The 14012-nt window shown below is 41.8% G+C and overlaps 1 protein-coding gene across 2 annotated transcripts; it reads right to left on the bottom strand.

The window, feature by feature from the left end:
* Positions 1–1369: 1369 nt before the first annotated feature.
* Positions 1370–11397, bottom strand: LOC119655522 (alpha-amylase 1-like). Of its 2 annotated transcripts, none has more exons than XM_038061432.1 (4): positions 11253–11397; positions 2753–3235; positions 2221–2330; positions 1370–2147 (listed from the first exon to the last, which is right to left on the bottom strand). In XM_038061432.1, the coding sequence occupies exons 1-4, from the start codon at positions 11289–11291 to the stop codon at positions 1397–1399; spliced, it is 1383 nt and encodes a 460-aa protein (XP_037917360.1). In that variant the 5' UTR covers positions 11292–11397; the 3' UTR covers positions 1370–1396. The 2 variants fall into 2 exon arrangements, with proteins under 2 accessions (XP_037917360.1, XP_037917359.1); XM_038061431.1 differs by lacking the exon at positions 11253–11397 and adding an exon at positions 10844–11128.
* Between the last annotated feature and the right edge of the window lie 2615 nt (positions 11398–14012).

Below are 14012 nucleotides of genomic sequence, written 5' to 3'. Positions count from 1 at the left end.
CTAAATGAAACTAGAAGAAGATGAAATGCGTGGCTCATCGGCAACCTAGGTGCGTGGCTGAATTATAAGCATGATGAGACTGACTATTTCTTTACCCAGTTCTTAAGTGGGCATGGAAGTTTTCAGTCTTACTACAGAAGATTGGAAAGGCATGATCTCCGGATTGTGTGTTTTGCAATGGAGTTGTGGACGACAACCATCGCACTTTTTTTTCTTTTGGAAGGTGGGATGGGATTTGTCAGCAGCTTTATTTAAACACAGAGGATCTCTTTCAAGATAACATTGTCGACGAGATGCTGAGGACTGCTGATAGGTGGAGCCGTGTTGTCCATTATTTTCGAGTCTTTCTCGTTGCTAAAAAGATAGAGGCTCGACCGGTGGAGGAGTCGAATGGGAGGCGATTCCTTGAACTGACAGTTCCCTTCGTCCTCTCCCTTCCCGTTGGTGAAAGGAATTTCTTGATTTGAACGGGGGAGTTCGGTTCCAGGCTAGCTTTCTGACGATGGGGAGGTGTTTAGTTGGTAGTCCGACGACGTACGGTTGCAGGAGTCTAACACTCTGTGCTTAAATGCACTCGTCTACCCTACCCCACTCACTGGCAGTGGGTATGACAGGCAAATACTCGAAGTGTCTTACAATGCACAAATTCATCCCCTATATCCTCCCTTCCCGTTGGTGAAAGGAATTTCTTGATTTGAACGGGGGAGTTCGGTTCCAGGCTAGCTTTCTGACGATGGGGAGGTGTTTAGTTGGTAGTCCGACGACGTACGGTTGCAGGAGTCTAACACTCTGTGCATAAATGCACTCGTCTACCCTACCTCACCCACTGGCAGTGGGTATGACAGGCAAATATTCGAAGTGTCTTACAATGCACAAATTCATCCCCTATATTCGAGGCGGAATGGAGAGGAGTTACGTGTGGGCAAATTCCCACCTTGAGCAGTTCCCCAAGGGCTACATAGGGTACTTTAAATTATACCTTTATCGTTTTGTTTTGGAAGTGTATCCGAATTAACCTAGATGCCAGAGTCCAGAGCATGTGTAATTTCAAAGCGCAGAAAGGTCGATTTATGAGGGCCTAATAACGAGCCCATACCCTGACGTAATATTGAAGTGGTTATCTCGTGCAAAGATAGGAGAGATGAAGGGGCCTTAAAGGTGGAGAATCTCCGGGATATCTGCTCTAGCCTCCCTGACGTATGTAGGTTTCCGAGTCGAGACCAGCATGACTTCTTACATCTCCGTGCCGCAAAATTAAACATTCCACAATCTTTCTAGAATTATTTTGGAAAGCTAATTCTGTACAGCTGTGGGGGACGGTTAGGCTTGAACCTATATTTTCATTTTTTAGGTAAGTAAAAATCACCCATTTTTCATTCAAATTTTATTTTCAAAGTTATTTTTTTCCAATTTTTGACTCAGCGTGTATTGCAACAACTCCGTATTCATCATTAGCAGGTATAACTATTTTCGCAGTTTTATTAGTACTTATCTTTACAACTTTTCCTGTACACCCACTACGATTGTCCAGAATCTTGCCACTAATGATATCACAATAGTCACCCGCTTCGACACAAGCAAAAGGACTTACATCATAATCAAGCTTGGAATCCGCATTGAATGCTATGAAGGCTTTATCGCTACGACAAAAGGCAATTTGATTTGCTCCGTTATCCTGCCAATTTGTTAAAGTGGCATTCCCAGAAACGCGTCGAAATTCGACTAAATTTGCGAACGCATTCCATCGATGCTCGCAAACCCAGTCGCCATCACATTCTCCGTCATCGTCCTTCATGAGTGGCGATAAAATCTCACCATTTTCATCGCAAGGAGGACCTTGATCTGTACTATTGAACGAATACGAACTCATTATTCGTGGAATACCGAAAGGATGAGCAAGCAGGAATGCGGTAGCCATTCTATAAGTTTTAGGTTTTTTATGCGTCAGGATCATAGCGCCGCCCGCACCGTGACCGCGTTGGTTGTCATGGTTATCAACGAAAATGAGAGCATCTCGATGCGGCAAAAGTCCCATGGCTGGTCCCCAGTTAATTAGCGCGGTCAATGGTGCATTTCCGTTGAATACAGTTCCGATTCGAACGCCAGCAAGGAATTCTGTGACGGCTCCCATGTGATTGTATTCGGTCCTGCGAAAACGCAAGATGTCAGAGGATTAACAATGGTTTGTTGTGCAAGAGATTGAAAGTTATTATACTAAACTTGGAAATTGGCTCTCCGCCGAGATCGATGACTTCCTGGTAGATGAACGGTCGAGCATTTTGAGGAAAGTCGAATTCCGTGTTCAGATTTTTCACTTTATCATAAATTTTCTGAAAAATGTCACATAAATTTAAATTGATAGGAAATATTGACTAAAGACAGGATAATATCGTTTGAGGGCCATTATCCGTGAACTTTTTTATATTTTTCTCTTAAAGGAAGGTCAAATAATGACTAGCACTTTTAAAAACGAACCGTTATTGTGCAGATTCAGAAATACTTTAGGAGGAGGGTGTCTTTTTTGACTTGAGCTTGAACAATGTCAAACGAATTGTTGCACTGAAGTGAGCACGTAAACGAAAGTTAATTATGATATTCGCTGTAGCCTTTCCAAAATAATCACTTCTGTAGCACTATATGACTTTGAAATTGAAATTGAATGTTAGTGAAAGGATCCTTTCGGCTCAATTTGATCCGACCTCATCGAATCCCTGCACCTTTGAAAACTCCAATGAACACCCTCCATACTTACTTGCAAATCAAGAGGCCACATATGCTTCGCTGCATCCACTCTAAATCCTGCCGCCCCTAATTCCACCAATCGATTGAGGAATGAGACGATTTTAGCTTGAACGTCGCTTTGTGAATGATCGATATCTGGAAGTTCGCCTAACATACAATTACGAATAACATGGGCGTCCGTGTACTTGTCAATGACACAGGATTTGTGAAAATTGTCCTTTGTAAATGGTACCGCCGGATAATAGAACTGAGAGCCATTTGCGATTGACCCGGCTGTTCCGTTCATCTCGGAGTTAGGCACTGCCATATGATTAAACACAACGTCGACGTAGATACGTACTCCGGCTTTATTGCATCTTTTCGTCATGTCCAGAAATTCATCCTCTCCGCCAGATCTTGTAAGGATTTTATATGACATGGGCTGATATCGCTCCCACCAAGGTCGTGATATGTTTTCTTTTGATATGATTATGTTTTCGTTTACTGGAGAGAGCTATAAAACGAAAAATAATAAAAAGCCACTTGAACTTTGATGCTAAATTTATTAGATGGTTTATAATGTGTCCTTTTATGTAAAATTTGTGTGGCAAGGAGGTCTTATGAGTTTTAAAATGATGTAAAGGAATTTTTAAGTGAGCTGCTGGTTCATGGTTTCATGAAGCGTAATCGTTTACTCTCTGAATAAATGCTTTGAATTCTTTGATTATGACCTACAACAAAATATTATAAAAATAGATTGTAGAAGGACATGGACAAGGACAAGGATGAAGAAGTTGATTACCGAGGATAGTTTATGAGAAATGTAAATCGTTAAAATAGTGCTCAATGGGGCTCTTTGACGGGCCTCTTCACAAAAGTATGCAGTATCTGCTTTTTTGCATAGAGACTATGGCAACTTGTGGTAGCATCAAGATCAATGACTGGCCAATACTTTTCCCATTTTTCGTGTAGAATACGAGCCTTGCTTCAAAAAACTGCTCATCTTTTGAGGCTTCATAGATTGCCATAGATCGTTCTATTTCTTCTTCTTTAAACTGGTTAGTCAGACCAGCCTCCCAGAAGGAGATATATTTTTCTGGAAACCATTTTGCCTAGGTATCTTCATCTGCTTAAAGTCTCAATAGGCATTGGACCTGATTATGATATACAGGGCCGCCTCCTTCTCTTTCTCGTGGTAGCTTTATATATCGGGGACAGTTTGATTTTCTACATATAGCGGTTATGTTTTCCATCCTATTCCTAAGCCCAGGTAAAGGAGGAGAGTTTGAGGCAACGTACTTTGTACTGTCCTCAGTGAAACAAAAATAAAGTGCTAAGATTAAGGGAAGGGATAAATAAAGTATATTAGGAGTTATTCCATTAGGCTAAATTCTACTTGACCTCTCTAGGCTAAATCCTACTTGATCTCTTTTGGTCACACGGTAGGCCGATCAAGCATATGCATACAATATGTTAAAAATGATCGCGTTGAGTAATAAGCCTCGCGCTAAATAATGGCATCCTGAATGGATAGACCGAGGAACTTGCGAGAGCCCTTCAGAAAAGCGCATTGATATCTGCGCTCTACATAGAATACGAACTAACTAAAAACGGCTATAAACGGAGTCCCACATACTGCATCCGGTGTTGTCATTGTTACCTCAGAGAGTTTTCGTGCTGTCATTAAAGAAGTCGAACGATTTGATGATCGGCTGATGAAGCTCACCATTATATCAGCTGACCACTATTCACTTTTTCACCGGATACGCACTACAGACAGATCTACCTGATGCCGAGAAAGATGCCTTCTGGTAACTCTTCGATGCAAACACCTCTAAAATGCCTGCCGATAACTATATTATCTATGCAGTTGACCTTAATAGTCAAGCGGCGTATGCAACCCTCGGGGTCACCAAACTAGGTAAGCGGTTGATCAACCGAGATAGCTGGCTTTGGAATGACTATGATGAAATAAAGGTCCATGAAATGAAACGCCTCTACCACAAGTTTCTTGCCGGTAAAACGTTCGCAATCGCCAAATTTACAAGAATACCAACCGGCCGTCACCTGACCGGTTCATTACAAAAATCTGTACGATAAACTCGACACTCGGGATGGCGAATCACACTCTTCGGTCGGAATGTTTTCCATCGACACTGATAGGTTTTGCCAGTTTTGGAAATGCATGTAACCTAAGGTATTTGGAGTATAATCGTGCGCGATATACGTCTGCAATATTTAAATTTAGTACATCCATTTCTTTTATTATTGCGCCAACCGGCAATATGGTTGTCGCTCTTTCTCAATGTATGATCTATGCCGTGCAAGTTTCGCTTTCTGAGCAACACGTCCACGGGTTGCTGCATCCATAACACTACTTTCATCGTAATTAGTGCTGCAAAAACCCGATATCTGGTCTAGGCTTGACTTAATAAGAAATTCCAGACATACCGGTTTTGCAACAACGTTCACCAATTTGAATCCCTTAACAGCTGCCTGGCGTCTTGACCTACGCCATTGTTCTATCTGTGGCAGGGCCTGCAACGTCTTCTTTTTCTACCATATATAATGCCCTTACAGACTTTTCGGGCTGGATCACCATCATCATCATTAATTGCCCAACAATCCGTATCCGGTTTATTCCTACCTTATTAAGGAACTCTAGACGCTCACCACAGCTTACTGAGCCAGATTTTGTCTATAACCAAACGGTCATGATATCACTCATAGTTTTCGCCGTTATAAGGCCACGCAATCCCCCATCTTGATGTAAGGGGCTTAAAATTCTTCGGAGAATTCTTCTGCCGAGCGCGGCTTAGAGTTCGTGATTTTTGTTGATGAAAACCCAAGTCTTCGAGGAATACATGAGGACTGACAAGATCATTGTCTTGTACAATAACAGCTTTGATCCTATGTGGTTCCCCTTTACCCTTTGGTGGGGTATAGTGCGTCAACCACACCTGCGGACTCCCTCGTCTTTACTTGAAGTGTCCTGCAACTCCCTCCACGACTTCCCGAGATGCTCATACTCCTCTGCAGTTCAGCGCCAAGTGCCCTTGGGGTGACCCACCCGTTGGGCGAAAGATTTGCAACCAAATGCAAGCTTTTTCGTGATGCGATACACAGTTCTGAAATCATTGCGATCTGCGGCATATCCCCCTTACCAGCACAATAACAAATTCTTTTTTGTCACGGCGTAAACTACACGGAACTTCCCGGGATTTCGCTCGCCATACGAGTTCGAACGCATCACGCACGTCATCACTCGCAGCGGTTAGTAAACCCTCTAACCTCTTCCGTTCATCTATCCGCTTCCACGACTCCACAGTCAGCTAGATCTTATCACGCTCCTTCACCTGGCCGAAGACGTGTGCAGCACCCGAGGAAAGAGCATTTTTACGACGGCCTAATGCTCGTTGATATTCTCAGGCGCGTTACTCAGTTTGCCGCTCGATCAGCAATATAGCTCTCCCACTGTCGAACGACAGCTCGGTGATACAAGCGGTCTATGTTAAACTTAAGGAATGGCAGTTCCCTAACTCTGCGGAAAGTGGCGGATGCAACACGAAAGCGATCGTAAGCAACCATCACATTGTGGGCCCCTTCGAGGCTCTCTTTTTGCGCACATCCCACAGATAACTCCTAAATCTACTGCTTGGTTGTTCGTCCGGCGACAGTTAGTTGAAACCCAACTTATGGCAGGGTCTATGCTCGAACAATGCGCCACCAATGGCGAGGCGGTGGAATTTGCAGAAATCCACGAACTCCTACAATTACCTTAGCGGTCGCCATGACCGTGTCTTCCCACGACGTGCTCCAGCAAGGTGTTGTCAGATCCTACCTTGGCATTCAGATCACCCATCATAATCACAATGTTACCTTCAGGAAGCTTCCCTTGAATCGTATTTAGTTGTTCGTAGAAAGCATCATTCTTCACTACATCGGAAGTCTCTGTTGGCGTGTAGCATTGCACAATTGTGATGCTCCTTAACCGGCAATAAAATCTCGAAGCTGAAAGTCAGCCAGAAACCGGTTCTCAGGTCAAGACAGCGCCCCTTACGGTAGCCGTCAGAAGTAACGCCACACCGGATTCGCGTCTGCTACTACTTGGCAAGAATGAGAGGAGTACCTTTCAGAGACCCACCATCTTACTTCGTTTAGGCTCAGAATGTCCAGCTTATATCGCTAGAATTCTTGCTTAAGCTGGAGAAAGCTTCCAGGGGCGTGCGTACATTGCGTTTTCGATAGCCAAAAGCCGTTGCCGTGAGGTCAGTCTCTATTCGAGGCGTTGTTGATGTTTCGGTTGCAGTAAAGTTAGAAAATTTGCAGGTTGCTAGTCCACAAATTTCTATCCCTTGTAGACACCTCTTACGACAAGCAGGGTAAGCTTAATGTATTCTTAAGCCCCAACTCACAGGGTATAAAGTTGTAGTCTCCTATCTTGATTGTTATTTGATCAATGCCATTTGATTTTGCTACCTCTTTGGCCTTTAATGCTGACGTTGCCACCATATATTTCGTCTTGCTTTGATCAATGTGCACCTTGGTTGCCACCTTCTCGATCTGGATGAAGGCAGTTTGTACTTGAGCTTCTCAGTGCAATCTTTCCATGGATAGCTTAGCTTCATCACCCCCAGTTTGAGAGAAGACCGGTACATATAGTCTAATTGGCTGTGTTATATCTACCACAGATGGGCTAACCTTTTTACTGCTAAGTCTGAAATAGATCGCTGTTGTAACGGCTGAAGCAACAGTTCGGGAACTCTCCTGCCTTGCTCTATGAAGAGTACTAAAGTGAATACTAAGCAAAAGTGTTTACGTCCGTGGCTTGTTAACCAAGAAACTAACTTACCTACTAGTGTGCGAACTTCGCATATCTAAAACGGTTCTGCCGAGTGACTTCTGGTTCAAAGCCAAAATCTATACCTATAACAATATGGTGGCAACGTCAGCACCCAAAACCAACCAATCAACAACATCAAATCGCACTGGTCAAACGAGAAGAATAAAGATAGGAGACTACAACTTTGAAACCGTTGATAATTTCTCCTATCTAGGGTCGAAGATTACAACCGATAACAGCTACGGTGATGAAATCCGCGTACGGTTGTTGTCGGACGGTAGAGTCTATTTCAGCTTAGAAAAACTATTCCGCTCGAAACGTATTCCTCGGAAACTTGGGTTCTTAGCAAGAAAAATTGCTAATCCTCCGAAGAACTTTTGGTCTTCTACATAAAGATGGGCGATCGTCTGGTTATGTATAAAATCCGGCTCAATAGATTACGGTGGGCGGGTCACCTAATCCGTATGGATGAGGATGATCCACCCCGAAAGGTATATAAGGGCAATATCTATGGTCGAAAAAGAAGACGAGGGAGACCTTCTCTGAGGTGGACTGATGGCGTAGGTCACGATGCCAGACAGTTTTTAGGAATATCGAATTGGTGGACCTCGGCGCAAAACTGGGATGTTTGGAGTTTCCTATTGAGGCAGGCCTAGACCGAATACCGGTTGTTTGGCCGTTGATGATGATGATGGAAACCTATAACTAAATCAAAAATGAAAGAAATTAAAACTACTGCCTACAGGAGGGGAGATGATGTGAAGAGAATCGCTGAAGAAAAAACTTTTGGTATCGAGTCATAAGTCAACAGGCGCAAGAACTGCCAGCCGTAGCGCATCAGTGCCTGTCAAATATCTACCAACTGAGCAAAGCTGCCAAAAATCAGCTTCATAAAAATCAAAAGAATGGTCGTCAGTTGCAACACAAAAAAACCTGGGGCAGTCAAGACCGGTATAGTCAGTATTAACTATAGTGGACCTTTCCTCATTCGTATTAAAGAAGAATAGGTGAAAGAAACCAATAATAAAAAGCTTAAGCCCATCATTAAAGATAAACGACAACATTACCTCGCCATATGATTTAGTGAAAGAGGTATCAAGAGAGGAGAGGGGCATTCCCATCGAAAGTGCCACTGCTGAAGATATTTAGCTCTCGTGGTGTTCTTCAACGAGCCTGCTGCTTTTTCTTTCACTAAAAATACTATCGATTGAGCTCCCATTCATCAGCCTTAAGTCAGAGAGTCAATTATTAAAAGGCAGAACAACCTTTCCCTGTTCCTTAACTAATGTAGCACACGCAAACCTAGGAACAAGGAGTAAAGGGTTTATGTGTGGATAGATGAACAAACCGATGTGAAACTGGATTTCGATTTGAGAAAAAGCTGGGACTATCATTGGTTTACACCGGTCACGGCAGACCAGCATCACTAGAAGAATTTTACTATTCAGTACTCTTTCTGTAAGAGGAAGCCTGAATTTTTAGTGGATTTCGACGACAACCCAAGAATCAAGAATTAAAATATTTCATCCTTTATCCAATGGTAGTTTCTCGCAATATAAGTTCACTCAATTTGAAATATTGCCTCTCACATCTCAGACACAAACGCGGATAGAAATCCCGTAGCTAAAGAGAATCTTTGGGGGCTATATTTGATTTAACTTGCTTTAACCTCGAAAGCTGAGAAGCAACGTTTCATTTGTTGTATATCTTAGAATTGAGTTCTATCACTTACAATTGATTAGTCTATCATCCCTAATCCATATAAAAGTAAGTTTTGCTCTATGTAAGCCAATGAATTTGAGAAATCCTATTTTCCTACGTCCTATTTCCTTCGTTTTCCCTCCTATTCAGCTTCTTTGGATACCTCCATTCCAACTTCATATTACAACGAAAACATTCACTCACTCAAATCACTTATCGAGAGCCTAAAATTCATTTGAATGTTTCCAATAATAACAAAAAATTTTTCGAATATTTCAAAAATGATCATTAACCTTATTTTGTTGTTGTTGTCATCATAAACCTGATTGTCCTGGGTATTATCAAATGCGTTTATATGGTCGTTTTCTAAGGTGGGATGTTATTCTTGTCAGTGTCAATGCTGGGAAACATCAAGGATTTTTGTTGAGGCCGGTAGGATAAAAAATGGCTATATAAAAATATAAAAAAATTTGTGGACAAGTACGGCCGCGAGCAGGTTTAGTTGTTGTCCTAGCTGATTATGAATTCCGGGTTCATTGTTTGAGGTAAAATTAATAAGACGCAGCTGATGGCTGGTGCTTGGAGGACCGTGGCATTTGGTTTTTAGTAGGGGAGTGCTTTTGGTTCGGTGCAGAAGGCGCAATTGGACTGCTAGTAGGCTTTTTTGTTCTGATTTGCATTTTCGTATTAATTTTTGTTTTTCTTTTCGTTCGAAGTGCAGAGTTGATCTTCTAATCTGAAGGAGGAGTTTTGTGTTTTAGCTCTTGTCGGCAGGTAAGACCGCTTGTGCCCAATGGAGGAATATGTGGTTACCATACGACGATAAAAAGCTTACTACAGTTACTATCCAAAAGTATATGCAGAGTTTTGTCTATATGTAAAGTGCACCGATCCATTGGACACCAGGCCATAAAATTGGGCTTACCTCATAACATGTACTCCCGCAGCTGTTAAGAAGAAGAAAAAATACTGGCACCTTTCATGTGCAATTGCGAGAATCAGGTAATATGCGTTGGGCAGGGCTTCCCCAGAAGATCTCATACCCAAGGAAATAAAATATTTATATTGAATATACAAATATTTTGATTCAGGACATCGTATTATACATTTCGGTCAAACAAGTCTGTGGTTTCAAAACAATGTAATTGTACTAGTTGAGCCTGTCTTGGGATCTTGCAAGCAGTGTGAACCACCCAACTAACGAACCTATTATGAGATTATATTGGTAGATAGAAAGTGTGATAAAAAAGATGTTCCCCATCTAAGTCTAACCTGCATCAACAACGCTTAACTAAAGTAGTAGCACGAGGGGTTGTTTTTTCGAGCCTTTAAAGAGTACAGTTGATTGTGAAGCGTTTTATTAAGCAACAAAACGATACATTTCAATTTTTTCCCAAAACGTCAATTTTAGTGAGAACTGACTAAGAAAGCAAGATGTCTATGTAACGCGTAAAGAAACAAGAGGATGCCTTTCTGATTTTGTTGTAGAGTATGCCTTATATAAGAGCTACTATCCTATATATTTATGCAACACAGAAAACGTTCCCGGAGGATATGATAACAGAAAACAATTAATACCTGCACTCCGCCATATCCTCTAGGTCCTAGAAACTTCTCGCATTCATTTGCCACATCATTAAACTTCCACTCGAACAAATGAACGATAACACTTCGATTGGGCTTGAAGTGGGTATCATGTTGCCCCACAACTTGTTGGGTGACACCAAGAAAAACTACCAGGATAATTGAAAACATGTTGATTATAGGAAGACCAGACTATGCACGAACAATCAGCTGAGGGGGGCGCCGTTCACCTCTCGATGTTGGCTTCAAACTGCCACCGGTCGGCTACTGACCAGAACTAATTCAATAAAGGGAGTGTGATACTATCATATTGTGATGACCCCCCCCCCCCCGTTCGTCAAGCTTTGTTGAGCAAATGTGTATTTATTTTTCGCTATGTTAGCTCCACATTATGTGAACTTACCGGAAATCCAAAGTGCTTTCTGATAAAGCCAATATCCATAACAGAAGCATTTCAGATGCAGAGACGAAAAAGTTTAGGTTTGAATAAATGAATTATGTCACTGAGCCCCGACCCCGGCACTCGGGTTGTCGGTAGCAGATTAATTGCAGAATATTACACAAACCTCGCGCGAAAATGATATTTCGCAATAAGTAATTAAAATTTCTTTTCAGAGAAATCTGGAACAGTTTGAAGCAAGATGATATCAGTGGAAAGAAAAAAAACTACATAATTGTTACTTTCACGTTATCAATGACTTTTAATGCTAATTATGTCGAACAGATAATTATATTGAGATGAAATATTGTCTTTATTTGATTTTAAATCCAAAAAAAAATTTACTTTAACTTAATATTTATGTGAGGGTTTCCTAAAGGTTTGTTGTTATTGGTGTTAAAAAACTAGGAAGTAAAGGGAAATGAATCCTGCCCTTAATATTATCAAACTGAAAAGATATCTCGGTGGGGTAGTTTCTGACAATGGTTTCTTTAGTTCAATGCTCACTTTTTAATCTCTCCCCTATATTGTTAAAACAATGGCCTGTTGCACAGTACGCATCGAGATCTTTCATTCAGTACACCACATGACTATTTTCGATTTCTTTTACATGTAAAGGGACCATCATTCTCTTAAATTTAACGGAAAGTGACTTATCACATGTATGGGGTCTCATAGTTCTAACATTTTGACTCACTTTCTTGTCAGAGGCATCTCCGAGCAAAGTGCGGCGGCTCCGAGTACAGAGCTATACATAGATAGGCGTTGGTAGATCTCCTAAGAACTTTTTGGCTAAGCAATGGATTTAGAATTTGTAAGATTTCTCCAGCTAAAATCCGCGCCTGCGTACTGAAAAACGTCTGTAAAAATTTTAACCGCTTACTGCACGGGGCCGGTTCGTAACGATACTGCTATTCTTGTATGACTATCGTTCTATTATACTTTCCTTTTCCACGATACGGAGCTCTGTCCGGTTGTTTGTTAAAAATGCTGCTACATTCCACAATCCGTCTTCTAAACGAAGCATGCGATACTCTAGGAGGCGCATGCATGGAATATGGGTCCTCCACGTCATGAAGCGTCCGAAAAGAATAATTGCATGATTTGCATCTTCTTCTTGGCTTGCGCAGATTAGACATGTTAGAGACTAACCGTGACTAAACCTACATAGATAAGGTAACCACCGTAGTTAGATATTAACAGCCTTAACTGGTAACTACGGTCTCCATGGCGATGATTAACCTACCTATCCGATGATTAACCTACCCAACCTGCCAACTGACCATTGACCGGCTTTGATAATCTTCACGTTATCTTCCGTCGGTGTACTCCAGAATCTTTCAGCGTTTTATTAGGACAACTTTCGTTTTGTCACCCCTGAATAACTAGTCCAGTAGTTCCAAGTCAACTTCGGATCGTCTGGATCCTTTCATTTACCACTGTTTCGGTTCACTGAGGGACGCTTGCTGACACTGTGTTGTATTCTAGTTTCTGTCGATGAAGCAGCTAGAGGGGCATACCTATTAATGTGTAACTGTGTGCCCATGACTTTTCTATTCTGACTGTGCATGGGTAGAAAGGGTTGCCAAAGAAAAGACGAATCACGCAGCCTCAGCAGTGTCAGAATTGAAATCTAGCCATGCAGCTATTCATTAACGGCTAATCAAAAGGGTGCGAGAAAAACAAGGGGATCCTCTTGTGAATTATTAGGCACTTAGGAATAAAAGCCATACTGGCAGTTCCGCAGCAAGTGATCAAACTGCAATCCTCGGCAAACGAAGCAAAAGCTAACAAAAAAGCGAAGGCGCGAAATCGTCCAGAGGCGTTTGCTCTTTATAGAAAGGGCATTCTGTCCAGTCAAGGCTGGTCGAGAGCTGTCAGATCTAGGTAGAAATGTTAGCAGGGAGAAAGGGGATCTCATACTCGAATTGAAACTGATGGCTTTCGTTACCAAGGAAAAAGGAAAATGTTGCAGTTCATGCTCAAGAACTAATATCTTTTAAAAACGTGAAAACCTCGATGAACTGACATTCAGAGGACAATTTTTGGAGAAATATGTATTTTAACTGTGGAAATAGCTCGCAGAGGTATTCAACTGGCCCCAATATGATCGCTAGTGGAGGTAATGTAGAAGTTTTAGGTCGACGAAGAACTTTCATTTGAATGGATTGCCTGCAATTTAGGAGAACAAACCTCAGATGTGTGTCAAAAGCGCCACTTTCATTCATTTCACAAGGGTATACTCGTACATTAGGGGCATTATCCCATTCGCTCAATTAAGGGGGTGTCTAAGAAAGGGCGAATTGTCAAGAAGTATAATAGGGATCTAAGATTCGTATTGCAAGCGGACAGGAGGAGCGGACATCTCAATCATTGCATGTGGAAATAGACATTATACGTGAACCTTGCAAAATGTTTGACGGTAATGTATAGGTCACAAATCGTTCGACTTGTATGTGAGTGAAAATAAGCAATGCATATGGATACGGTTCCTGCGCCTTACCACCAGATTGTCTAAATTTCATATACAATTAAATACCGGTAATTTCTGCTTGTGACCCTTAAACGGAGTAAAGAAGAAATGAACGTAAAGGGCGCAGTTTATTGCGAATTGCGAATAGCGAATTGGCCAACCTGCGATTGACTTGCTACCGAGCCATTGAAGTGTTTCAAGAGACGATACTCTAAACCGAAAAAGAGCGAAGAAAAAAAAACAAGCGGGAG

This window comes from Hermetia illucens, chromosome 4, assembly GCF_905115235.1.
Source record: "Hermetia illucens chromosome 4, iHerIll2.2.curated.20191125, whole genome shotgun sequence".
Taxonomy (NCBI): Eukaryota; Metazoa; Arthropoda; class Insecta; order Diptera; family Stratiomyidae; genus Hermetia; species Hermetia illucens.
Note: the sequence above shows the minus strand (reverse complement) of the source record. Positions and strands in the feature narration are given on the sequence as shown.